We start from the raw sequence: 24,401 nt of genomic DNA, 5'->3' as shown, positions 1-24,401 counted from the left end.
AATAAATAGAAAACCATCTATGTTCACGGACTGGATAACTTAATATTGTTAAGATGACAATATTGCCCAAAGATATCTACAATTTCTATGCCAACTCTATTAAAATCCCATGGTTTTTTGCAGAAATTACAAATATCATCTTAAAATCATATGGACTATCAAGGGACTGTGAATAGTTAAAACAATCCTGAAAAAGAACAAAGAGGACTCACATTTCCTGATTTAAAAATTTACTACAAAACTACAATAATCAAAATAGTATGATACTGGCATAAACACAGATATATAGACCAATGAACAAGATAGCTTAGAAATAAACCTAAACATATATGACCAACTAGTCTTCAACAAGGGTGGCAAGAATACATAATGGGGAAGCGATAGTCCCTTCAACAAATGGTGTTGGAAAGACTGGATGTCCACATGCAAAAGAATTAAATCAGATCCTTATCTTGCCCCACACATAAAAATAATCAACTCAAAATATATGAAAAACTTAAAAGTAAAACTTAAAACTGTAAAACTAAAAGAAAGCATAGGGGAAAGTCTCCATGACATTGGTCTTTGCAACGATTTCTTGAATATCACACCAAAAGAACTGGAAACAAAAGCAAAAATATACAAGTGATATGCATCAAAGTAAAAAGCTTCTGCAAAGCAAAGGAAACAATCAGCATGGAATGCGAGAAAACTTCTGCAAATTGTATGCCTGATAAGAGGTTAATCCCTAAAATATGTAAGGAGTTCCTACAACTCAATAGCAAACAAAACAAATAATCCAATTTAAAAATGGGCAAAGGCTTGAACAGACATTTCTTCAGAGAAGACATACACATGACAAACAGGTATATGAAAAGATGCTTAACATCACTAATCATCAGGAAAATGCAAATAAAAACTACAATGAGATACCATCTCATCACTGTTGGGCTGGTTATTGTTCAAAAGGAAAGAAGAAAAGGGGAGAGGAAGGAAGATAGGAAGGAAAGTAAGTATTGGCAAGGATACAGGGAAAATGAAACCTTTGTACACTGTTGGTGGGAATGTAAAATGGTGCAGCCTCTATGGAGAACAATATGGAGGTTCCTCAAAAAATTTAAAGTAGAACTACCATATGACCCAGCAATCGCACTGCTGGGTATTTGTCCAAGAGAACTGCAATCAGGATCTCAAATTCCCATGCACTTCCACATTCATTCATAATAGCCAAGATGTGGAAACAACACAAATGTCCATCAACAGATGAGCAGATAATATGGTCTATCTGTACAATGAAATAAGATTCAGCCATAAAAAGAAGGCTATCCTGCCATGTGCTACAACAGGGCTGAATTTTGAAGACATCATGCTAAGTGTAACAAGCCAGTCAATTTTCTGTGACAAATGCTGTATGATTCCACTTGTATGAAGTACTAGAGTGGCCAAGCTCAATAGAGCAAAAAGAATGGCTGTTGCCAGGGCCGGGGGAGAAGGAAACGGGGAGTGGCTGTTCAATGGATAGAAAGCTTTAGTTGTACGATAGAAAGTTCTGAAGATCTGCTGACCAACACTGTGCTCATAGTTAACAATCCTACAATGTAAAGTTATAATTTTAAGAGGGTAGATGTTGTATTATGTGGGGTTTTTTTTTGGCCACTTTTTTTAAAAAAGGACATACACTCTTAACTATTTACAGAAAAGCAGTTTTGCTTTCTTTGCATCCTCAGCTCGGTAGCTGTACACAAGGCATAGCCTGGCCTCTGGACACCATTCTCTCAGGTGTCTGACATTCTTCTTCTTGGCATATTTTTTACAAAACAATTATTCTAAACTGCATACTGCCTCACAGTGAGTTACTAGAGGTCCACAGTGCCCAAGGTTTCCAAGCACATAGGCCCAACTCAGCTGACTCAGCCCCAACTCATGCATGGTAGATTGCAAAACTGGTCACAGTGCCCACCCCTGCAGTCACAGCCTTGGCCATGTGAAGGTGCAGCACCTGCTAGCAAGATGTGGAGCTTCTTTCCCCACCCCTGGAAGCTGGACCTGTTCTGTGACTCATTTTGGCCAACAGAATGCAATGAACACGGGCTCTTGCTCTCCCTCCTGGAACCCAGCACCACCACAGGACCAGCCAGCCCCAAGCTGACCGGCAGCTTATGTGAGGCCAGCTGACAGCAGCTGAATCTGATGCAAATCAGCTGAGCCCAGCACCAACTGTCGTCCCATAGAACTGTGAGCCAAGGACATGGTGTTGGTTGAAATCTCAATGTTTTGGGGTGCATTGTTGCACAGCACAAATGGTTGGCACAATACATAACCCCAATTCTCCCCATGAACTCAGTACTGTTCTTCTGAATCAACTCCTCCCAAATTCCTTCCTAGAACTTCCCTGGGGAGGCTGCATGCAACTGCGCCTCTCTTAACATTCGCATAAAGACCTGCAACCATTCATTTGTGCTGCCCACCCAGGTGTGCATGCAGGAGACCTGCACACTGGCCCTTCCTGGGTCCCTGGCCCACATGATCCATGAGTAAGCAAATGATTGTTTCCTGCTGCTCAGTTTTGCAGAGATTTGTGACACAGCACCAAGTACCTGGGACAGGACCCCTCCACTCCTGGCCTTACCTCACAACATCCACAGATGCGGCCCCTGACTTGAAGAAATCAGTGGAGTCTTCAACCTCCAGGACATTGGGGAGGATCCGCTGCCAAGCACTCTGCAAAGCAAGGTCTGGTGAGAGGGTGGCCCCAGGGGAGCTGGGGACAAGTGCCACTCTGGGACAGCAACCCCTGAACAGACTCATGGATGGCCTGGGGCCAGGTTGGGCTTCTCTATGTACCCTCCAAGATGTTGCCTCTTCCCAGGAGGCTTAATGGTCCTGGAGTGACCACCTTCTGGGAAAGAAGGAGCTGCCACAGCCCAGGCCTCTCTGATGCTGGCTGCTGTCCTCACGGTCACCTCACCTCAACCCCCGGCTTCTCTGGGGTCCCCATGGCAGTCCAGCTGGTGGAGGACAGACGTGCCAGGCCTCTAGGCATGGCTGGGGACTATAAAGGCAGGGCCCAGCTGCTCCTTAGCCCCACTCACCTTGGTGTTAGCTTTCAGGTTCTGGTGTCCCCAGGGTGACACCGATGCCCAGGTGTTGTAGCAGCAGGCTGGGGAGAGGGTGGGCCTGAGGGTGACTATGAGGCTCACACATGGGCTCAGGAGACCTGGGTCTTGACCTCACCAAGATGCTAACTGGTCTGTGTCCTATGAAGGGTTGAGTCTGGGACCTATGGAGGGCAGTAGTGCCCAGCCAGTCGGCCCTGTGGATGTGGGTGCTCAGCTCCCGCCAAGGCACCCTGTAAGGCGGTCCAGCAGTCAAGATGGGACGACTGCTCTCTGGGCAGGCTGCTGGTGAGGCCCGGTGGGGCGGGAGCCAGGAGGGGCCCCAGCAATATCAGGCCAGGTCCTCACTCTCTGGATGAACTCCAGGCCATTGTCAATCATGGGCCCAGGATGGGGGTGAGGCATGAGATGCTGGTTCAGGCCCAATCAGAACCAGTTCCCCCAACACCTGGCACAAGCACCCCTGGCTCTCCTCTTTCTTTCTTGGAAAAATGTCATGGATCTGCCCTTCCCATCCTCAGGGTGACCATCAACACCACGACAAGCCACACGCTGTCTGTCGCACACCTGCTGCCTGCCCCTTGAGGCCTCTGCTAGGCTCTCACCTGCTGGCGACACCTTCCTCTGACTCCCCAGCTAATATTTAAGTCCTGGGCATCCTTAAGGGTCCAATTCCTGTGTCACCTCTTCCCCAAAACCTTTGCTTGCCACTCTACTGGCAGGATCTACCTGCCTCAGACCACATCACTTGGGGCCACCAGTCGTCCACTACTGGATGGCTACTGCTAGTGTCCAGGGCCCTTATCAGATGAGAGTGGAGCCACAGAGGGGCAGTGCGGCAGACTGGTCACTGAGTGCACCACAAAGCCAAAGCCCACCAAGCCATCAAAATTCAGACAGCCCCTCAGTGCTGACAGCAGCTGGGTGAGGATTCCGTGTGTGAGGCAGGCAGAGTCTGGACTACGGAGAGAGTCAGTAAACACAACGTTTGTACCATGGGCAGCACCTGCCCAGCCTCAGCTCAGGAGGGCATAGGGGGTTGTGGCCCATTACCTGCCCAGCCCATAGTGGGCTCTTGGAGTGTTCTGCTGGACAGTCACAGGCCAGGCCCCTCCACCAACACCAGGGAGCTGCACAGCCCCAGACTGGCCTCTACTCATCTTGGCCATGTTCCCTCTACCCCATTGGTCTCCAGATCACACATCCTGGAGGCCGAGTGCAGCTGTGAGCAAGAGGCCTAATGATAGCCATCCTAGCGATGGCCTTAGGGGGCTGCATGGTGAACAGCTAGAGGAGGACTCGAGCCCAGCCCTCCAGAGCCCGGACTCCACTCCTCAGGCCTTGGCTCCGCAGGTGGGACATGCAGGTACTGAAGGCACCTACTGCATAGAGTTGTTATCATGAATAAACACGCTGCTCTTCCAGGAGGACCTGCAACTCTGAATGTGCATGGTGAACAAATGCAAACCTGAAAGAGCCAGTCCTTCAAGATGGATCCCCAGAAGCTAACTGGGCCTAAATTTAAAACACAGCCAAGTGACCATTTGCTTTCTAGGGGTCACACATGTACTCTGGGTTCCCCCAAAACCTGCACCATTTTATCTTTGGGTCTTTCAGAGCTCACCTGAACCAGCCAATCAGGGCTCAGCTGTACCAATCAGGGCTCAGCTGTACCAACCAATTAGAACTGGTTTCAACCCTTCCTTTGAATGGGGACCTGGGTGAGCGCTTTTTCTATAAAATCCCACCCTTCCCGTTGTTCTCAGGAACGCACCTTCCTGTTACACCAGAAGCTGCCTTTGGATGGTTTGCAAACTGGTCACTGGAATAAAGTCTCTGTTCTCCAAATTCATTTTCTGAGAACTTTTGTCCAGAGTACACACTCTAGAAGTATCTGCTTTTCTCATGAGATGCTTAGATGTATTGCCAATGGGTACTGAGTTCCTCAAAGATGCCAGCTACTGAACTAAACCTCTTCATGTGTGTTATCTCCTCTACCAGTCACAACATCCACTGAGGAAGGGCTTGTTATTCCCATTTTACAGATGCAGGACTCAGCTGCAGCTGTTGTAAGATAGCATCTTTTGACTCAAGTCTACATCTACAAACAGATGACCCCAACTCATCCCCAGAGCCACTCAGCTGTGGGCTCCAGGAGGGCTGTCTGTCCAGCTGGCCCTGCAACCCCAGGGCAGACCAAGTTAGGGCCAGAGCAACTGCTCCAGGGATATGTTTGGAAAACAGACATTCAAGGTGTTCCACTTTCAAGAAGGAGTTACTGGCTCTCAGTGCCTTTGGATCACACAAGTGCCTCACGTCCGTCCTTGCTGAGCCCTGCCCCACATGTGCTGTGAACACCCAAGGTCCCCAGCTGTGCCCGCCTGACTCTACCCCTCACCCCCGGGCTCCAGCTACAGTGCCCTCCCATGGCAACTCCCTGAACACAGGGAGGCCTCTGCCCTGTTAGGGCCTTGCCATTTGCTGTTCCTTCTCTCTTGAAGGTCTTCCCCCAGCTCTCTTCTCTCCACCCAGGGAAGAAGGATACAGTGGGAGGGAGCATGAAGGGTCAGGAACAAATCCTGGGAAGTGAGCATAGACGGAAATTCACGTTGAGAAGACTGAGTCTCAGAGAGGGAAGCTCCCTACAGCATCACATTGGGGCAAAGCTGGATTGGAGCCCAGGTGTGCCTCACAGGCAGCTTGTGTTGGTCACAGCCCGGGATGCTGCCTCTGGTGCAGCCTTTCTGGAAGGCTCCAGTGCTCACATTCTAATCACGGGGACATGGGCTTGACACCTGACTCTTTCAAATATTCCAGGAGCTTCTGTTTCACTCGTTAACTGTTGACAATGAGCCCTTAGAAGAGTCAGACTGAACTGGCCAGATCCCAGGGTGCCAGTTGCAGAGGAAGGAGCAGCAAGAAGACAACAGAAAGCTCAAGACAAGACAGAACCAACACTGCACCTGGGGCCAACACAGACACCCACAGAGGGCTGGCACTGCCCAACTCTGGGGAGCGCGATTTGCAGAACACATGTGCTCGGCACAACCTGCACAACTGGATGGCAGCCCTGCAGTTGCCTCTTACCCGCACAGCCTCTGCAGTAACCAGCTCCGCCTCTGTCAGTTCAAGGGCACTGCTGGCTGCCCCTTTAAAGAAGTTCGAGGCCAGGATCATTTTGCCATCCTCCAGCTGAATGTTCTTCACCAGTAGCTGCAAAAGGAAGGATTTCACAGTTCCTGTGGTCAGACCTGAGGCAGTGATGAAGACGTTCCACACAGGGTGCTGTGCCGGGCACTCCAGCCTTGTCTCCACCCTTCAGATGAGGATGGAGCAGGAGTCCCAGGTTAGTGATGAGGAATTTACAGTGGGGAGGCCACTATTCCAGGGAAATTGCAGAGCTTATGTCTCCTACCAGCTGCTTGATTTTCCATCACTCACTCCCACCACACTTTCACTTTGTTTTTAAGTGTAATGACTTTATTACTTCTATAAAAAAGGATTCCTACCGATCAAAAAAAGAAAATGTCATTCAGGCACCACATAGAAAGTAAACTTAGAAAAACAACGAATCCTGCAATCACCCAGCAGCTCCCGGAACTGCCACAGAAACACCTGGAGAACATCACCAGATGCCTGTGTGGGATACACAGGTGGGAAGAGAAGAGGCTGAAAAAGGGTCTGGCCAGCCCTGCAGTCTGCAGCTTCAGGACAGCACTTCAAGCTGGTCCCGGGTAGAGCCTGCGTCCAGCCATCAGTTCAAGGGGATTCTGGCTGCCAGACATGAACTACCCCCATTGCAGCTCATGACTCTGGGATACTCTAGTGTCTGCCTCAGATTTACTGTATTTAATAACATGTTTGAATTGTTTGGGGCCTGCTTGTTTATCAATAGTTTTTCAACAAACGCTTTTGTTAGGGGCCAGGAAAAAAAAACATATAAAAAGGAGTTATGGATAAGCTCACGGGTGGGTGCATGTCTCTATGCGTTAAGAGTGGCGATGGAAGAATGGCACCCTCTATGCATGCTCTGCCAGAACTGGAATGGGCCTCTCAGCCTGACCCTCGCTCCTTTGCCTTTCAAAGATGTTCTGGCGCTTTCTGCAAGCTAAAGCCCAGCCAGACCCCACAGGGCGTGCCTGAGAGATGCTTCAACCCAGGGTCTTCTGGGTTGATCTGTGGGGAGCAGGGTGTGTGTGCTCAGTTGGTCTCTCCTCACTCCCCTCCCACCCTGACCACCTCTGGACAGTGGACCAAGCTCTTGTGAGAGAGCCGGTAACCCCAGCTTCCTCTTTGACACTTAGTTGCCTTCTTTGCACTGCTGTCTTTGCGGGTCTCTGGGCAGACGCTGTGGGTGCCCCGCTCAGACCCCGTGGCTGGTGCCCTGTCCTCCAGCTGCAGCAAGGAATGGATGATAACGGCCTGAACTGTCCCTTCCTTGCTTGCTGTGGATGGATAAGAGTTCCTGAACACAGAGAGGCCAAGGGACGATGCCTGGGGGGTCCTCTACCCCACCCCAGGGGCCACTGAAACCAAAGGCTGCCAGAGGTGGGGACAGGCAGGTATAATTGGAGAGTGCAGTTAATACTCCAAAGCCCACCCTGGGAGCAGCCCCAGGCTAGACTTCTCCTGAACTTTTACTTTTGCTTTACTTTCCTCTGCCCTTACTGCCTGGCATGATTTTCTGGAACATTGCATCAATAAATCACTTGCACAAGAATTTTTACCTTAGATGCTGCTTCTAGGGAACCTGACCACAGACAGATACTCTCTTGCAGCTGCATATATCAATCTTGGATACCCAAAACACTACCTTGCAGACATCAACAGCAGCCTAGACCTTCTGACAGGGGAGCACAGCAGACTGGACACCAAGAGTGAGCACAGGCCAGGCCCCAAACTGCCACGCTTCACTCCAGCTGGCTGGACACAGCAACACGGCTGGGGGTACCGTGCCCACTGGGTTTGTCCAGACCTGTCAGTGTATGGGAAGACCCCTGCCTGCCCTCTCCCTACCCCCAGCTGCTCATGTGAGAAGGAGTAGTAGAGTGTATATGAACAGGAAGCTACCATGGCCAAGACCAGTATCACAGCTTTGGAGCCAGAATTTCAGCGTTTGAATCCCAGCTCTGCCACGGGCTAACTTGGATGATCCTGGGCAAGTTATTTAAATCTCCGTTTTTTCCTCTATAAGGATATTATGTTTATACATATATCATAGTGTTGTTGGGCAGATTAAATTTAATGCGTATACATCGTTCTGGCATAAAAGGTGCTCCATCAGTGTTTGCTGGTACCGTGAGTTGTAGTCTGCTAATAACAAGAGCAGGTGGCCAGCATGGCTCCCAAGGCTCTGCACATGCTAAGTCCCCACGGCATCCCTGTTCAAAGAGATGGGAGCTGAGGCACAGAGGCTTAATGACCCCACGCCCAGAGGTGCTTCTGATAGACCACAGACAGGCCCTGAGCCCAGGCTCCCTGGGAGGGCTTCTCTCTGATTCTGGATTTTCTGACACCCACACAGGGTGCCCAGCCTGTGCAGGGGAGAGAGAGATCAGACTGTTACTGTGTCTGTGTAGAAAATCAGTAGCCTGGAGATGGGTGCCTAGCCAGGAAGGCTAGGGAGCCCAGCTTTCCCAGAACAGAGAAGTGGGTAAACTGCCTCGGACACCCTCTGCTCAGGGCCAGCCAGGCGGTCAGGGACAGATCAGGGTCGGTGGTCCCTCCTAGGTCTGGTTTTTTCCATTTTCTCCAGAGGAGCCTAGGGTCTTCCTGCGAGGCCTGAGTCCAAGGACAGGAGCATGGGTGGCTTTGAGCAGGCAAGTAACCCACAGCCATGCCCTTACCATTTTGTCATCATTCCCAAAGAGGATGAGTCCTGCTTTGGTGACCACCCCTGGCCGATGGGCTCCTGGGATGGGCAAAGCATCTCCCTCGGGCACCAGGCCTGAAGTATTCAGCGTTGAGTTGAAAAATGTCAGTTTCTGTCAAGGGAAGAAAAACCGGAAGACGGTGGGTGAGAAGTCCCCGAAGCCAGCAGCCTAGGCAGGTCTGAGCAGGGCTGGGAGGGGGAGAGGGGCCAGGGGCAGCTGAGACCTGGGAGCTGGCTCAAAGCCCATGTGACCCCTGAGGACCTTTCTGTTGGGGCACAAACGAGACCTGGAGGAGCCTCAGTGGCCTCAAGGAGCTAATAGCAGGTCTGCCTCAACTCTGCAATAAGACCCTTCTCCTTGGCCCCATAAGCCCCTTCTCCTTGGCCCATGGCCTCAGACCTCAGGTGCACAGACTGGGGGAGAACGTGCTTCAGGCGTCATGGAGTGAGGCCACCTGCTCTCAGGGTGCTGCCAAGCAGTGGTTGCTTTGATCAGAAGGTGCATTTGCTAGTACAAAGGGCTCTGCATTGATGAGGACAGCAGGCTTCCTGCCACGGTCTGGGCAGTTGGCTCAGGGTCAAGGGTCTGGACAGTCTGAGACTGTGTCGGGGACAAGACTGCCTTCAAGGTTTTCACAAAGACCACCACACACAGTCCTGCCACCCCTGATGCCTCACCAGAGCCTGTGACCCCCAAGGCTCCCCATCTTTAGCATCTGGCCTGCCCATGGTCAGCCTGGCCCTGAATGTGCTGCCCCACCCTGCCTGAGGCCAAGTCAGAGTCAGCACTGGGCCTCGGGTCTCCACAAGCTCAGCAGTGAGACTCAAAATATTTCACAACCAATACAGCTGGGCCCCAGGGGCACTATAAGGGCCTGGAGGCTTCCAGCTATGTAGGACATCTATCGTTTAGCTACTGGAGGCTGGGTAGGTCTGTCATTCCTGGGGATGTTTAAGGGGCACCCAGTGGGAGTAGGGGCCAGGGCAGTGGCTATTTATTATACCAACCAGTTCAAACATGTGTGGCAGTCTTATGGCCAGTGGGATATACCAATGCACCTGGCTGGATTCCAGCCATGCAGGGACATACCTGCAGAGGTTCACAGGCCTCTGTCCAGGCTCCTGGAACCTTGTCGTTCCCACGGATCCAGTTGTGAATGGCCTCTGCCGGCTGGTCCCAGTCGATCTGTGGGGAGCAGGGTGTGTGCTCAGCTGGTCTCTTCTCACTCCCCTCCCACCCTGATGAAGTCTGGACAGTGGACCAAGCTCTTGTGAGAGAGCCGGTAACCCCAGCTTCCTCTTAGACATTTGCAGGAGTCCCTGAGCTGGTGCCCCCAGTTCTGGGTGCTCTCTGACCCTCAGTCTCTCATGGGCTGAGCAGACTTCAGAATGGTTTGGGGAAGATAATGTTCTGTTGCTGTCAAGATGGCCCAGACTCTACACAGATGCCCCAGCACAATGTGCTCAGGCCCATCCCATAGGGCCCCACCTGCTTCTCCTCACTGGCAGGGCCCCTGTGGGTCCCCACACAGCACCCCATACTCCTGAGCTGAGACACAGCCCACAGGCCTCTGAGGTTCCTCGACCGGCTCTTGCTCCAGAGACCCACACTGTCCCTCGCATAGAGACTGCTCGCACTATGGTTGATGTTTTGCCCCCTAACTCCTACTCTTCTCCCTCCCTCTGGGCTTTGCCTGCCCATTCCTCCTAAAGAGGAACAGGAAAGAACCTGGAATGGACCTCAATGAACCTGTTTGCTGCCCTCCCAGGTGCCAGGGTCCTCCTCCTCCACGGCTCTCTTCATGCATCCCTGACCTGGGCGCCCTGTCTTCTGGTCTCAAAGAATTACAACCTGCACCATCTAGGCTGAACTCCAGCCTCCTCAGGCTGCCCTCTACAACCCCAGTCTGCTCACAGGCAGGATGAGGGTGTGGAGGGACCCAGCACTCACCTTGGCCGTCTCCTTCTTCTGAATCCCCTCATAGGTGGCTCCTTCCTCAGGCTGAGGGAGTCTGGGGGCTTTGCCTTCAGCGATCAGCCTCACGGCCTGCACCTGGGGAGACCGGTGGGCTGCTATCCCCAGCAGTAGGACCTTGCCTCCTTCCCAGCCCCAGGGCCTACACTGAGCCTGGACCCTTCCCCAGACTGACCAGACTTGCCTGGCACACAGCAGGCACCCAAGAAACACCTGCCATATGAACAAGGGAGTCAGTGTGAACCTAACTTCTATTGCACAACAGACGCAGACCTGTCCTCTCTACCTGGCAAAGGTTTAGATTACATAGATCTTACATCTTCTGAGATCTTAGAAGATTATATAAACCGTAAAGCCCTGCCGGTATAACACAGATACAAATGTCCATGTTGCTGTCTAAGCCTTCTCTGCCTTGTAAGGAGAGTGGGTCCTGAGCCCCATGGTGGGCTTGAAGGTGCAAGTTTGGAGGTCTGAGATGAAGCAGGAAATAGTTTCTCTGTGACAGGAAAGAGGAAGGTGGTGGGAAAGGAATCAGGGGAGAGAGAGGACAGCCAAGGAGCCTGAGCCTATGTGAGCAAGAGCCTGCAGGAAGAGACGGGGAGGTGCCAAGAACGGGAAGTGACCGAGTGTCAGAGCATCTGAGGCAGGGCTGCCCGATGGAGCCCTCTGTGGTGATGGACGAATTCCAAGTCTGCACGGTCCAACATGGTGGCCAGGGGACTTGGAATGTGGCTGAGACTGAGGAACTGAATTTTTCAGTATAATTCATTTTATGAATTTAATAGCTGCATGTTACCAGTGGCTGCCTTGTTGGACAGTGCAGCTCCAAGGAGTACTTGAGTTGCTTGCCGTGGGAAGCACAGGTAAGCCCCTTCTCTGTACCACTAAATCTCCAGCAAGTCTACTTTGTTAACTATTTTTGTGAGCTGGTCAGTCTGTGGGGAAGACAAGTTTAACACAACCGAAAAATAAAAGGCAATGGCCAGGAGCTGAGGATGAGGGGACGGTGGACGCTGCCGCTGTGCTTCCTGCTGTGCCCAAACAGCAACGGCTCCCCAGGGCCTCCGTCCCTCCTGCCTCATGCCTGGACAGCACCTCTTCCTCTGGTCGTCCCTCCTGCCCCATGCCTGGACAGCACCTCTGCCTCTGGCTGTCCCTGTCAGCCCACCCTCGGGCAGGGGCCAGCAGCCTTCACATATGATCTCCATCTGTGGGCTCAGGCCCATGGCCTGCTACCCTGCCTCTCAGCAGTGCCAGCTGCCCATGTGACTGAGCCGCCCTGTGGCTCAGGCCATGCGTCCACAGGTCAAAGCCTTCCCAGCTCTTCCGAGCAGGAAGCATGTGACTGAGGCAGCCAATCAGAGTACTCTATCACCCCAGCTGGTGATTGGCTCATGAGGAGCACATGACCCCAAAACTGGCCAATCAGAATCTCCCCTGATTTGTGATTGATGAATTCTAGGAGAAAAAGTGTTTCTCTTTTCTTGGAATCAAGAATTAGAGTCCTTGAGCTACAGTGGCTATGTTTCCTCTAATTCAGGGCAGCTAAACTGAGAATGAAGCTAATCACACAGAGAAAAGCAGAATCAACGAGTGAAGGAGAGAGAAACAGAAACTTAATGACGTTATAGCTGAAGTTCCTGGATTCAGCAGGACGTGACCCAGTCCCTGCCTTTAGCCTTGTCTATTAAACGGGCCCCAAAATGTCCCCTTTTTGCCAAACGCTTTTTGAGTTGGGGTCTGTCCGTTGTGAGCAAGAGTCCCTCCTAATACAATACACTGTTTGTCCTAATTCTGCCCCTAAAACCTTGAAGTGAGAGCTCTCTCCCTCCAGAATCCTGAATTTGGGGAACAGATTCCTGGCCTCCAGGAGCAGTGGGCTGGGTCTAGGGAGGGTGCTTGAGTGTGCGTCCGGGTGGGCAGGGCGCGGCCGGCTCCAGGCCCTCACCATCCCTTTGATGCCTTCTGGGAAGAGGAAGCGGTTGTACAGCGTGCTCACGGTGTCATCTGGGAGCACCTCACACTCCTTCTGCAGCAGAAGGTCCCCGGTGTCCAGACCATCGTCCGCCCAGAAGATGGAAAAGCCCCCTTTCTTATCTCCGTGAATGAGGGTCCTAGGAAGCAGAAGAGTGAAACCCGGAGTCTGTGACGAAGGGCCATGGAGGACGCCCCGGGTGCAGGCCCGTGGGCCTGCCACCCTCCAGGAGGCCCTCTCTTCCCAGGGGTAGCACTGACACCGGCTCCGGCGGGAAATAGAAGAAGGAAAACAGCATGTATTGATAAGAACAATGGGCCAGGAATTGTGCTAAAAGCCCTATATGCCTTATGTAACTGAGTCCTCACAGCAGGGATAACAGGTATACTTGGTTTACAGATAGGGAAACTAAGGTCCAGAAAAGTGAAGTGACACCAACAAAGATCAAAGAGCCTGACTCCCAACAGACCAGTCTGACTACGAATCCACTCTTTTCTGAACTCAAATGTTTTCCCTCTTTGACCACCCATCTGCCTTGTCACCCCCTTTGTTGTCTTCTTGGGAATTCTGTCACGTCAGACTACCTTGGGGAGGCCATCCTTTGCTCCATGTTTATCTCTTTCTACATAGTGTGCTGCCCAGAGCAGCAGTAGTGGAAGTTAGAGTAGGACCCCCAGCCCACTGCCTGGACTGGCGCCTTGGACCCTGCGCCTCCTGGTGCCCTCTCTGTCCCAGCTGGGGGATGGGAACACTGACAGTGCCAGTTTCTCAGATAACTGTGGGAGTGCAGAGTGCTTAGCAACACCTGCTCCCAGAGCCTTCTGTCATCGATAACGTTGCACAGCCTGTTCTGTGGCTGATAGCTGGCAACCACAGGACAAGCACCTGCACAATGCCCACTCTGCATCCCTAGAAATGCTTTGGGCTAATGGAAAGAGACAAGTCAGGATGATGGAGGGACATGTATAGGGATGGTCCCCCGTGTTTTTGCCCCATCTCACCAGTTGATGGCCGAGGCCCCTCGGTGTCTAGGGAGCAGTGACGGGTGATAGATGATGGAGCCATGCCGGGGGGCATTGATTATCTCCATGGGGATGAACTGGCTGCAGAAGGGCAGGACGTTGAGCTCGGCCCCCAAAGCTTGGTATTTTGCCACCACTTCAGGCAAAGCCTGTCCTTTTGCGCGCCACCGGGAGAATTTGAATACCGGCACTCCATCCTTCTCAGCTTCCAGACCTGTGGGATGGTGGATAAGAAACTGGCCCCTCTCTATCACCCACCCACATGTGGCCAACTCTGCCTTCCCAGCAGAGCAGCCCATGGGCCTTCTCTCTATGCCACCCCCCTCACCCCCCACCCCCAGCCAGTCTCCACTGGGCAACACAGACAGATGCACCAGCCAAGCATGAGGCTCTGGGGACCGCCCTGCCTGCTCTGACTTCTGCTGAGCTCCAGGACCTCTGAGTGCCTCCCTCTTCCAGACCCCAGATGGCTGACCTCTGCCCTCGCTCCTCTCCTGAGGCCTTGCCATCCCTATCACTGAGTTACTGTCTTATGGTCCCCTCTACTGCTCTCTCTGTGATGGGGACTGCCCCCCTGCAGATGGCATTTCTGCTTTGTCAGCTGTTCCCTGATGAAGGAATAAGGGGAAGAAGGGTAACAAGGGCATCCTCACTCCTTTCTGTTCAGTGGGTTCCTGTCCAGTGAGCCTCCCCCAGCCCAGCTTCTTCATCCCAGCCACAGTTGTTCCTTCCCAGAGCAATGGCTAAATCAGTTTTTCCATCATCCGTAGAACTAGCCTCAATATGCACACACCCCACACCCCACCCTGGGCCCAGATACAGCCTGGAGGGCCCCTCCTCTGCCCCATCACCAGCACACCCTCCTCACAGCTCTGGATTACAGGCCTAAGCTCCCAAGTTTTTGTAGTTAAAGCTTCCTCCTTTATCTTAGCCTTAGAGTGGGCAGCTGCTTCCTGCAGTCACTGTCCCTGATAACTTCCAGCTCTCTGCCTTCCACTCTTCAATACCCAAGGAACACTTCTTTGTATTCAGTTCTCTGTTAGAGCCTCTGGTGTGATGTTTGGGCCCTGATGGGACTGGCCCTCCTCTCCGGCCTCCTCTGTCACTCTGTCCTGGTGTCTGGTGGTTTTGAGAGAGGGTGGGATGTGATGTCAGCAGATTGGACTGCACTTGCAAAAGCTGTCCAACAGTGACTAATGAAATACTGCTGCAGGACATCTGAGATCAAGGTCAAGTAGGAGTCCCAGCCAGGTCTGGTCTGGGTCCAGGGTCAGCAGCTGGGATCAGTGGTCACTTAGTGGCTGGGTGTAAGGTCCAGACTGTGGTGGGGTCAGGGTATGTCATGGGTCACTGGTGGTCAGGTCCAAGACTGAACCCTGGCTGGCATTGGGTGTTGGGTGTTGGAGCTGATTTTAGGGCCAGGCTGCAGCTTCCCCATTGAGGGAGGCTGGCTGTTCCTTAAGAAACCACACCTCTGTGCCTGGCCAGGCCTACAAGCCCCCTTTCCTAATCCTGGCCTTCTATCCTTAAGCCCTGCCCCACAGTCTGTCTCCATCAGGCCTGAGAAGGACCAGTCAGTGTTCCTAGAGGGTCTGTTCATCCAAGCTGAGGCCCCTGCATCCTGTCTGCTGAGGTTCCCAGCTCAAAGGCAGTGGCCCAGACCCGTGATTCTCAAACTGTGCTTCTCCTAGTACCAGAGACACCAGTATCTCCCAGGAACTTGTCCCAGGTTAAAAATTTCACCTAATTCTGACTTTTCCACCTCATTCTGAATCAGAAACTCCCAGGGTGGGCTCAGTACTCTCTGTGGTTTTGTTCTTTTCTTTAAAAAAATTAAAATGCCGGGGGAGAGTGCAAATGCAGTTCCCCATGACCACAAAATTACGCAGTCAAGTTCCCCACATTTGGGGAAATTGCAGGGATCAGCACATCCAGAGTACAATGGAGAAGCCTCACCCTGGGAAAACCGCCTTTGTGATCATGGTCTGTCCTCTGCCAGGTAAGCAGAGCACTGTGTGTTTTGATGGCAGCCCCAGCAATGGTGATGCCGCGCATGCCCACCTTTCAGAACATGGAGCCCCAGTTCAGAACATGGAGCCCTTCCCAAGCATGGGTGCTGGGTCAGAGAAGCTCTGTGTGGGACCTGGGACCAGGCTGGGCTTCTCTACAGCCCTTCTCCAGGACCCTAAAGCCACCCCATGATCAGGTGGGGAGGGCATCTTCACTTTATTCCAGAAAAGCCCAGCAGCCTGTTGGCACTGGAGCAGGATTCAAGGTAGACCACTTACCCAGCCAGAGCACAGGCCCTGCAGACTTCTGCTCCCAACCTCCCACCCACTGCTTCCCCTATGCCTGGACGGGCAGGCCGCCCTCCATCGGCTTCCCTGCTCCGTCGGCTCACTCACCCAGGGGGTCGGCCTTCCCATCCTTATCTGGAACAGTGAACACACCCACCACTTCGTGGCCCTCCTTCCTCAGGTGGCCGTAAACTTCCTGGCCAAACAGGCTCTGTCCAATCACTGCAATCTTCATGGTAGCAGGAGGGTTGGAAGGACCTGGGGAAGGAATAAAGCAGCAATTAGACAGAGATTGCTGGTCTCAGAGAAGCCAGCCCTGGTTTAAGACGGGGCAGTTCATGGCACCTGGCCTGCTCTACCCCAATTCCCTCTGTGGCTTTGTGGGTGGCAGGCCACTGAGGGGAGACTGCCACTGTAAGAGAGACCAGATGAAACAGGTACCCACGACCCAATGGATCCCTAATGTCAGAATATTCAGTGCCACAGCGGGTGAGCTGGATATGGATTGTAGAATTAGGGGATTCCCTTTTGAAACCTTCCAAACTGGCGTGGAATGTTGGATGTCAAGATGTTTGAGATGTATTTGAGCATATTCCAGTAACTAACCAGTTCTATGGCCTTGGTCAAGTCACCTTGGTAAAGTCACATTTGTTCATGAGAAAGATGCCACATCTCTCAAATGGCTTTCAGTCTACAAATTAGGCTTATTCCTCTGAGCCAGGAGCCACAAAAGGAGCAAGGGGAGTCCCTGCCGAAGGGGCTGTCCAGCTGAGCTGTAACAGAAAAGGGGCCTGGGTGGGCAGGCCTGAGGATGAAGGTGGTGAAAAGTGGAACAGGGTTCCACTAAGGAAGATGTGTGGAATGAAGCCTAGCTAATCATGCATATTCTCCAAAGATTGGTCATTCATTCACCTCACGCATATCTATAAAACCTAAACTACTATTCACTTAATACATTTCTTTAACTTGTCCGTTTACCAAAATAAGTTTTTTTTTGGAAAATTTTATTAATGTATACTTCATATATACATAAAGTACACAAATCATAGATGTGTAGCTCAATGAATTTCACAAACTGAACACACCACTGTCATCACCACCAGAAAGAGAAAAACTCCAGGAGCCCCTTGAGCCTCTTCTACTCACTACACTCACCAAGAATCATGGGACTTCTAACAGCATCAAATGGTTTTGCCTGATATATGTATATGTATCCCCTTTATATGTATTCATCTTACATAAACGGAATCATACAGTGTTTTGCAGATTTTCTCCCTCAACTTTATCTTTGTGGTTGCATGTAGTCGTAGTGAGTTTATTCTCATTGCTGCAGAAGTGGATGACCTGCAGTTCATTTATTCATTCTACTGTTAAAGGAATTTGGGTAGTTACCAGTTTGAAGGTATTACAAATAGGATGCTACAGAGATTCTTGCATATGGTCTTCATGGTACATATGTACACATCTCTGTCAGGTATGTACTTAGGGAGGAATTCCTGGGTCATAGGTGTGAAAATTTCCAGCTTTAACAGATGCTGCCAGTTTTCCATAGTGGTTGTACCAGTTTCCACTTCCATGTGCTCTCCATCTTGGTTTGTGTCTTCATTTTAGCTCTTTTCCTAACATAAAATACAACTGTCTCATTGGGGTTTAATTTGCAATTCCCTGATAACCAATGAAGTTGTTCGCCTTTTCCTATGTTTCTTGGCCATTTGTATATCCTTTTGTGGGAATCAGCTCTTCAAATCTTTTGTCTGTGTGGTTTTATTCTTATTGATAAGGAGTTTTTTTGTTTTGTTTTTCTGTTTTGTTTTTGAATCATCTAGATTATGAGTTCGTTGTCAGATATGTATATGGAAAATATCTTCTCTAATTCTGTGGTTTGCCTTTTTCATCCTTGTATGATGTCTTTTGATGAATAGACGTTCTTAAACTTAATATAGTACATTTTATCAAACATTTCCTTTATGTTTAGTGGTTCTTGTATTCTATTTAAAAAATCTTTGCCTACTCCAAGTTCATGAAGATGTTCTCCTTGTCGTTCAAGGTCTTTATTGTTTTGCCTTTTACATTAGATGTGCAATCCCTCTGGAACTGATTTTTCCATACAATGTAATGTAGAAGTCCAGAATTTTTTTTCCATATGGATATAAAATTAACCCAGCACTAGTTACTGAAAAGAAGTTTCTTCATTGAAAAGGATTATACATGTATACATCTATCTTTGAACCTTTGGTCAGTTTGTCTATCTTTGCATTTAGTGTAGCTTAAAAATGTCTTTTGTTGTCGTAGTGAAGATACATAACCTGAAGTTTTATTGTAGCTGACCTACCTAGTAGTTGTGAAGTGGTATTTCATTGTGGTTTTGATTTGTATTTTGCTATTGAATCATGATGTTAAACATCTTTTCATGTGCTTTTGGCCATTTGTATACCTTCTTTGGAGAAATGTTTATTTGAGTTCTTTGACCCATTTTAAAAATTGGTTTGTTTGTCTTTTTTGTTGCTAGCATGTAGAAATACAACTGATTTTGTACATTGACGTTGTATTAAATAGCACCTTAATTTCTTCACGTATAAATTTTCATACTGTGTAGATTCTTTGTGATTTTCTAAGTATATAATCATGTTATGATGTTGGTTTTATTTCTTTCTTTCCAATTCTGAAGTCTTTCATTTCATTTACTTCCTTATTGCACTTGCCAATATTGAATACAGATGGTGATAGTAGTTCCTGTTTCATTCCTGTGACCTTGGGAAGAAACCATTCAATATTTGACCATTGGTTAGCTTTGGGAAATTTTGGTAGATAGACTAACATATTATGAAAGTTGTCTTATTAATATATTTCTGGTTGCCAATCATGACAAGGAGTTGACTTTTACCAAATGTTCTTCCTGTAGGTCATGAGATTTTTATTTTATTGTGGTGGATCATAGTGATTGATTTTTAAATGTTAAGCCACCTTTGCATTCTTGGAATGAATACCACTTGATCATGATATATTACCTTTTTATATATCTTTAAATTTGAAGAGCTGGTATTTTGTTTGTTTTTTAATCTACGCTTGTAAGCAATATTGACGTGAACCAGTCCCAGTGGCTCATGACTGCAACCCCAGCACATTAGGAGGCTGATGTGGGCAGATTGCTACAGGCCAGGAGTTCAAGACCAGCCTGGACAACATAGTGAGACCCCAATCTCTACAAAAACTACAGAAAAAAAATAGCTGGACATGGTAGTGCATGCCTGTAGTCCCAGCTACTTGGGAGGCTGAGGCAGGAGAATCACTTGAGTCTGGGAGGTCGAGGCTGGAGTGAGCTGAGACTCCACCACTGCACTCCAGCCTGGGCAACAGAGTGAGACTATGTCTCCAAAAAAAAAAAATAAATAAAATAAAAAAAGGCAAGGCGGGGCGGGGCGGAGCAGAGCAGGGTGAGGCAAAAAGAAAAGAAAAGAAGAAAAGAAATATTGATGTGTCAAATACTTCCTTGTAACAAATGTCCTATTCAGGTTTTGGTGTAGTTTTCTTTTTCTTTCAACTTTTATTTTAGAAACAGGGGGTGCAGGTGCAGGTTTGATATATGAATATATGGCACCCAGGTAGCAAGCACAGTACCCAACAGAGTTTTTTCAACCCATTCCCCTACCCACTCTACCGGTCTGCAGTGTCTGTTGTTCCCATTTTATGTGCATGTATGCTCAATGTTGAGCTCCCACTTGTAAGTGAGAACATGCAGTATCTGGTTTTCTGTTTCTGCCTTAATTCACTTAAGATTACAGCCTCTAGTCTACCCATGTTGCTACAAAAGACATGCTTTCACTCTTTTATTATGGTTGTGTAATATTCCATGGTGTATATGTACCACATTTTATTTTTCCAATCCACCATTGTTGGGCACCTAAGTTGATTCCCTGTCGCTGCTGTTGTGAATAGTCCAACAACAAACGTATGAGTGCATGTGTTTTTTTCATATAATGATCTATTTTCCTCTGAGTATATACCCAGTAATGGGATTTCTGGGATGGATGGTAGTTCTAAGTTCTTTAAGAAATCTCTAAACTTTTCTTTAAGAAACTTCCACAGTGGCTGAACTAATTTACATTCCCACTAACCGTGTATAAGCGTTCTGTTTTCTCTATAGCCTCACCAGGACTGTTGTTCATTGACTTTTTAGTAATAGCCATTCTGACCAGTGTAAGATGGTATCTCATTGTGATTTTGATTTGCATTTCTCTAATGATTAGTGATGAGGAACATTTTAATATTTTTGTTGGCTGCTTATATATCTTTTTTTGGGAAGTGGCTGCTCATGTCCTTTGCCCATTTTTTAATGGGGTTATTTGTTTTTTGCTTGTGGATTTGTTTAAAATTCTTATACATTCTGGATATTAGACCTTTGCATGATGTGTAGTTTGCAAATATTTTCTCCCATTCTGTAGACTGTCTACTCTATTGATAGTTCTTTTGCTGTACAGAAGCTCTGTATTTTAATTAGGTCTTACTTGTCAATCTTTGTTTTTGTTGCAATTGCTTTTGGGGACTTAGCCAAAAATTCTTTGCCAAGGCTGATGTCAAGAAGGGTATTTCTTAGGTTTTCTTCTAGGATTTTTATAGTTTGAGGTCTTACATTTAAACCTTTAATACATCTTGAGTTAATTTTAGTATATGGCAAAAGAGTCCAGTTTCATTCTTCTGCATATGGCCAGCCAGCTATCCTAGCATCATTTATTGACTAGGGAGTCCTTTCCCTGTTGCTTGTTTTTGTGGGCCTTGTCAAAGATCAGTTGGTTGTAAGTGTGTGGCTTTATTTTGGAGTTTTCCATTCTGTTCCATTGGTCTATGTGTAGGTTTTTGTACCAGTATCATGCTGTTATGGTTACTATGACCTGATAAAATAGTTTGAAGTCAGGGCGTGTGATGCCTCCAGCTTTCTTATTTTTCCTTAGGATTGCTTTGGCTATTCAGGCTTTTTATTGATTCCATGTGAATTTTAGAATAGTTTTTTCTAATTCTGTGAAGAACGATGCTGGTAGTTTCATATGAATAGCATTGAATCTGTAAATTGCCTCAGACTTTATGGACATTTTAACAATATTGAGTCTTCCAATCCATAAGCATGGAATGTTTTTCCATTTATTTGTGTAATCTCTGATTTCTTTCAGCAGTGTTTTGTAGTTCTCCCTGTAAATATCTTTCACCTCCTCAATTGGCTGTATTCATAGGTATTTCACTTTATTTGTGGCTACTGTAAATGGGATTGTGTACCTGATTTGATTCTCAGCCTGGACATTATTGGTGTACAGAAATGCTACTGATTTTTGTACTTGATTTTGTATCCTGAAGTCTTACTAAAATAGTTTATCAGTTCTAGCAGACTTTTGGTGGAGTCTTTAAGCTTTTCTAGGTTTAGAATGATATTGTTGGTGAAGAGTTAGTTTGACTTCTTCTTTTCCTATTTGGATGCCTTTTATTTATTCCTCTTGCCTGATTGCTCTGGCTAGGACTTCCAGTATTATGTTGAATGTGAGTGGTGAGAGTGGGCATCCTTGTCTTGTTCTAATTCTTAGGGGAATGGTTCCAGCTTTTGCCTGTTCAGCATGATATTGGTTTTGGGTTTGTCATAGATGACTCTTATTATTTTGAGGTATATTCCTTTGATGCCTCATCTGTTGAGGATTTTTATCATGAAGAGATGCTGGATTTTCTCCAAAGCTTTTTCTGTAACTATTGAGATGATCATATAGTTTTTGCTTTTAATTCTGTTTATGTGGCAAATCACATTTATTGATTTGTGTATGTTAAACCAGCCTTGCATCCCAAGAATAAAGCCCACTTAAGCATAGTATATTAACTTTTTGATGTGCTGCTGGATTTGGTTTGCTAGTATTTTGTTGAGGATTTTTGTGTCTATGTTCATCGGGGATATTGGCCTGAAGTTTTCTTTTTTTGTTATGTCTCTGCCAGATTTTGGTATTAGGCTGATTCTGGCTTTACAGAATGAGTTAGGTAGGATCTCCTTTTCAATTTTTTGGTAATACTTTCAATAGGATTGGTGTCATTACTTCTTTGTATGTCTGGTAGAATTCAGTATGAATCTGTCTGGCCCTGAGCTTTCCTTGATTGGTAGTTTTTCTCATTACTGATTCAGTTTTGGAGTTCAATATTGGTCTATTACAGCATTTCAATCTTTTCCTGCTTCAGTCTAGGGAGATTGTGTGTTTCCAGGAATTTATCCATTTCCTCTAAATTTCCTCATTTGTGTCCATATATTTGTTCACAGTATTCTCTAAAAATCTTTTCTAATTTCTGTGGATTGGTTGTAATGTCATCTTTGCCATTTCTGATTATACTTACTTGGATCTTCTCTTTTTGTATATTAATGTAGCTAGTGGTCTATTGATCTTGTTTATTTTTATTTTTTTGAAAAACCAACTCTTGGTTTCATTGATCTTTTGTGTGGATTTTTGCATCTTAATTTCATTCAGTTCTCTAATTTTCTCTTCTTTTCTTTGACTGGTTTTGGGGTTGGTTTGTTCTGTTTTTCTAGTTCCTTTAGGTGAAGTTAGTTTGTTAATTTGAGATCTTTCTATTTTCTTGATGAAGCCATTTAGTGCTATAAACTTTCCTCTTAACACTGCTTTAGCTGCATCTCAGAGATTCTGGCAAAAGGTTCCCCATATTCAAGGTTTCTTCTACTTTAAACCCCACCCCTCCTCCTTCTCCACTGGTTCAAAAACTACTCCAACCAATGAAACCTCCTCTGCCATTCTCCCTCTCCGGGAAGTGGCCAGGGTAAAAGGCATTGCTCACATTCATGTCCCCTTCTCCATGTCTGATTTGTGGCAGATCGAACAGCTTCTGGGATCTTTCTCTAAAAATCCCTCTCATTATTGCAGGGAATTCCTGTACATAACTCAATCCTTTAATTTAACTTGGCATAACATTTATATAATTCCAACCTCCACCCTTACCCTTAATAAAAAAGAGCACTCAGCTTAATTAAAATGGATATCCAAGAAAATATATTCCAAAGACCTTTATGTTTTTCTCTTCATAAATCTGGTTTTCCTGAAAAAAGTTTTTTTCTCAGTCAAAATTTCATTTCTCCACTGTGTCTTGCCACTTTTAATGCATGCATAAAAAACCCTAAAATAACTTCTAGTAGCCTGGAACTCCCTGGGAAAACAGAAAAGGTGCCACAAATCCCATTTTGGGAAAAATCTCTGTTTTCCTTATGGACCGCCTGAAATTAAAGGTGAATAAGTACCTCTCAAAAATCTGTCTTGTATTCCAGCTATGCTTGTTTTTTAGGCCCTGAAAATTGTTTTCCCAGCCCTGTTCTTAAAGGGCCTCATTCGGAGGCCAATAATCCAACTAAAAAAATTAGCAAATGTAAATCTTATAACTACTGGATCTTCTTCTGGTTGTCTGTGTGGCTATATATGTGTTACGAGTGCAGTATCTATTAAAAGGAGCTCTGAGTAATTAATTGGCCTAAGAAAAATAAGCGATTAAATGCATTTTATTTATTTATTTATTTATTGAGACGGAGTCTTGCTCTGTCACCAGGCTGAAGTGCAATGGCGCAATCTTGGCTCACTGCAACCTCTGCCTCCCGGGTTCAAGCGATTCTCCTTCCTCAGCCTCCCGAGTGGCTGGTACTACAGGTGCGCACCACCACCCTCAGCTAATTTTTGTATTTTTAGTGGAGACGGGGTTTCACCATGTTGGTCAGGGTGGTCACAATCTCCTGATCTCCTGACTTCGTGTCTGTCTGCCTCAGCCTCCCAAAGTGCTGGGATTACAGGTGTGAGCCACCATGCCCAGCCTAAATCAAATATTTTTAAGGAAAATGTTAAGCAAAGTAATACTGTGTATATTGCCATTTTACTTTATTACTCTGTTAAAGCAAAATTGTGGGTTTTTTATTATGTGTGCGTGCTTTTGTTAGATGTCCTACCTAGCTGTGCTAAGATATACTAGTACTATTTATGGTTTAAGTTTTAATTCTTAGGTATTTCTCCAGCTCTGACATTGTTTTCCAAAGACATGCTAAACTGTATTGCACAGTTCAAAATTTAATTACTTAAGGGATCAATCTAGGTATTGTTCTTGGTCTTTAATAGCAGAACATGTATATTATCACTATATTAATTTTTTTT

General features: G+C 47.5%; 1 protein-coding gene and 1 non-coding gene across 3 annotated transcripts in view; both read right to left on the bottom strand.

The window, feature by feature from the left end:
• LOC105470240 (aldehyde dehydrogenase 1 family member L1) overlaps nucleotides 1-24,401 on the bottom strand; it is an 80,818-nt gene that overhangs the window by 40,402 nt on the left and 16,015 nt on the right. For both annotated transcript variants that reach the window (XM_011722034.2, XM_011722033.2), the window contains exons 2-9: nucleotides 16,345-16,494; nucleotides 13,919-14,153; nucleotides 12,891-13,056; nucleotides 10,919-11,020; nucleotides 10,058-10,153; nucleotides 8,942-9,079; nucleotides 6,183-6,308; nucleotides 2,609-2,700 (exon numbers count right to left, since the gene is read on the bottom strand). In XM_011722034.2, coding sequence (XP_011720336.1) covers nucleotides 2,609-2,700; nucleotides 6,183-6,308; nucleotides 8,942-9,079; nucleotides 10,058-10,153; nucleotides 10,919-11,020; nucleotides 12,891-13,056; nucleotides 13,919-14,153; nucleotides 16,345-16,471 — 1,082 coding nt within the window. In that variant the 5' untranslated portion in view covers nucleotides 16,472-16,494. The remainder of the gene's footprint in view (nucleotides 1-2,608; nucleotides 2,701-6,182; nucleotides 6,309-8,941; nucleotides 9,080-10,057; nucleotides 10,154-10,918; nucleotides 11,021-12,890; nucleotides 13,057-13,918; nucleotides 14,154-16,344; nucleotides 16,495-24,401) is intronic.
• On the bottom strand, nucleotides 15,784-15,946 carry LOC112424712 (U1 spliceosomal RNA). Its single transcript, XR_003015581.2, has one exon. It is a non-coding gene; the product is annotated as a U1 spliceosomal RNA (small nuclear RNA).

Source organism: Macaca nemestrina, chromosome 2 (genome assembly GCF_043159975.1).
Source record: "Macaca nemestrina isolate mMacNem1 chromosome 2, mMacNem.hap1, whole genome shotgun sequence".
In the NCBI taxonomy this organism is placed as follows: domain Eukaryota; kingdom Metazoa; phylum Chordata; class Mammalia; order Primates; family Cercopithecidae; genus Macaca; species Macaca nemestrina.
This window is presented reverse-complemented; position numbering and strand designations above follow the sequence as displayed.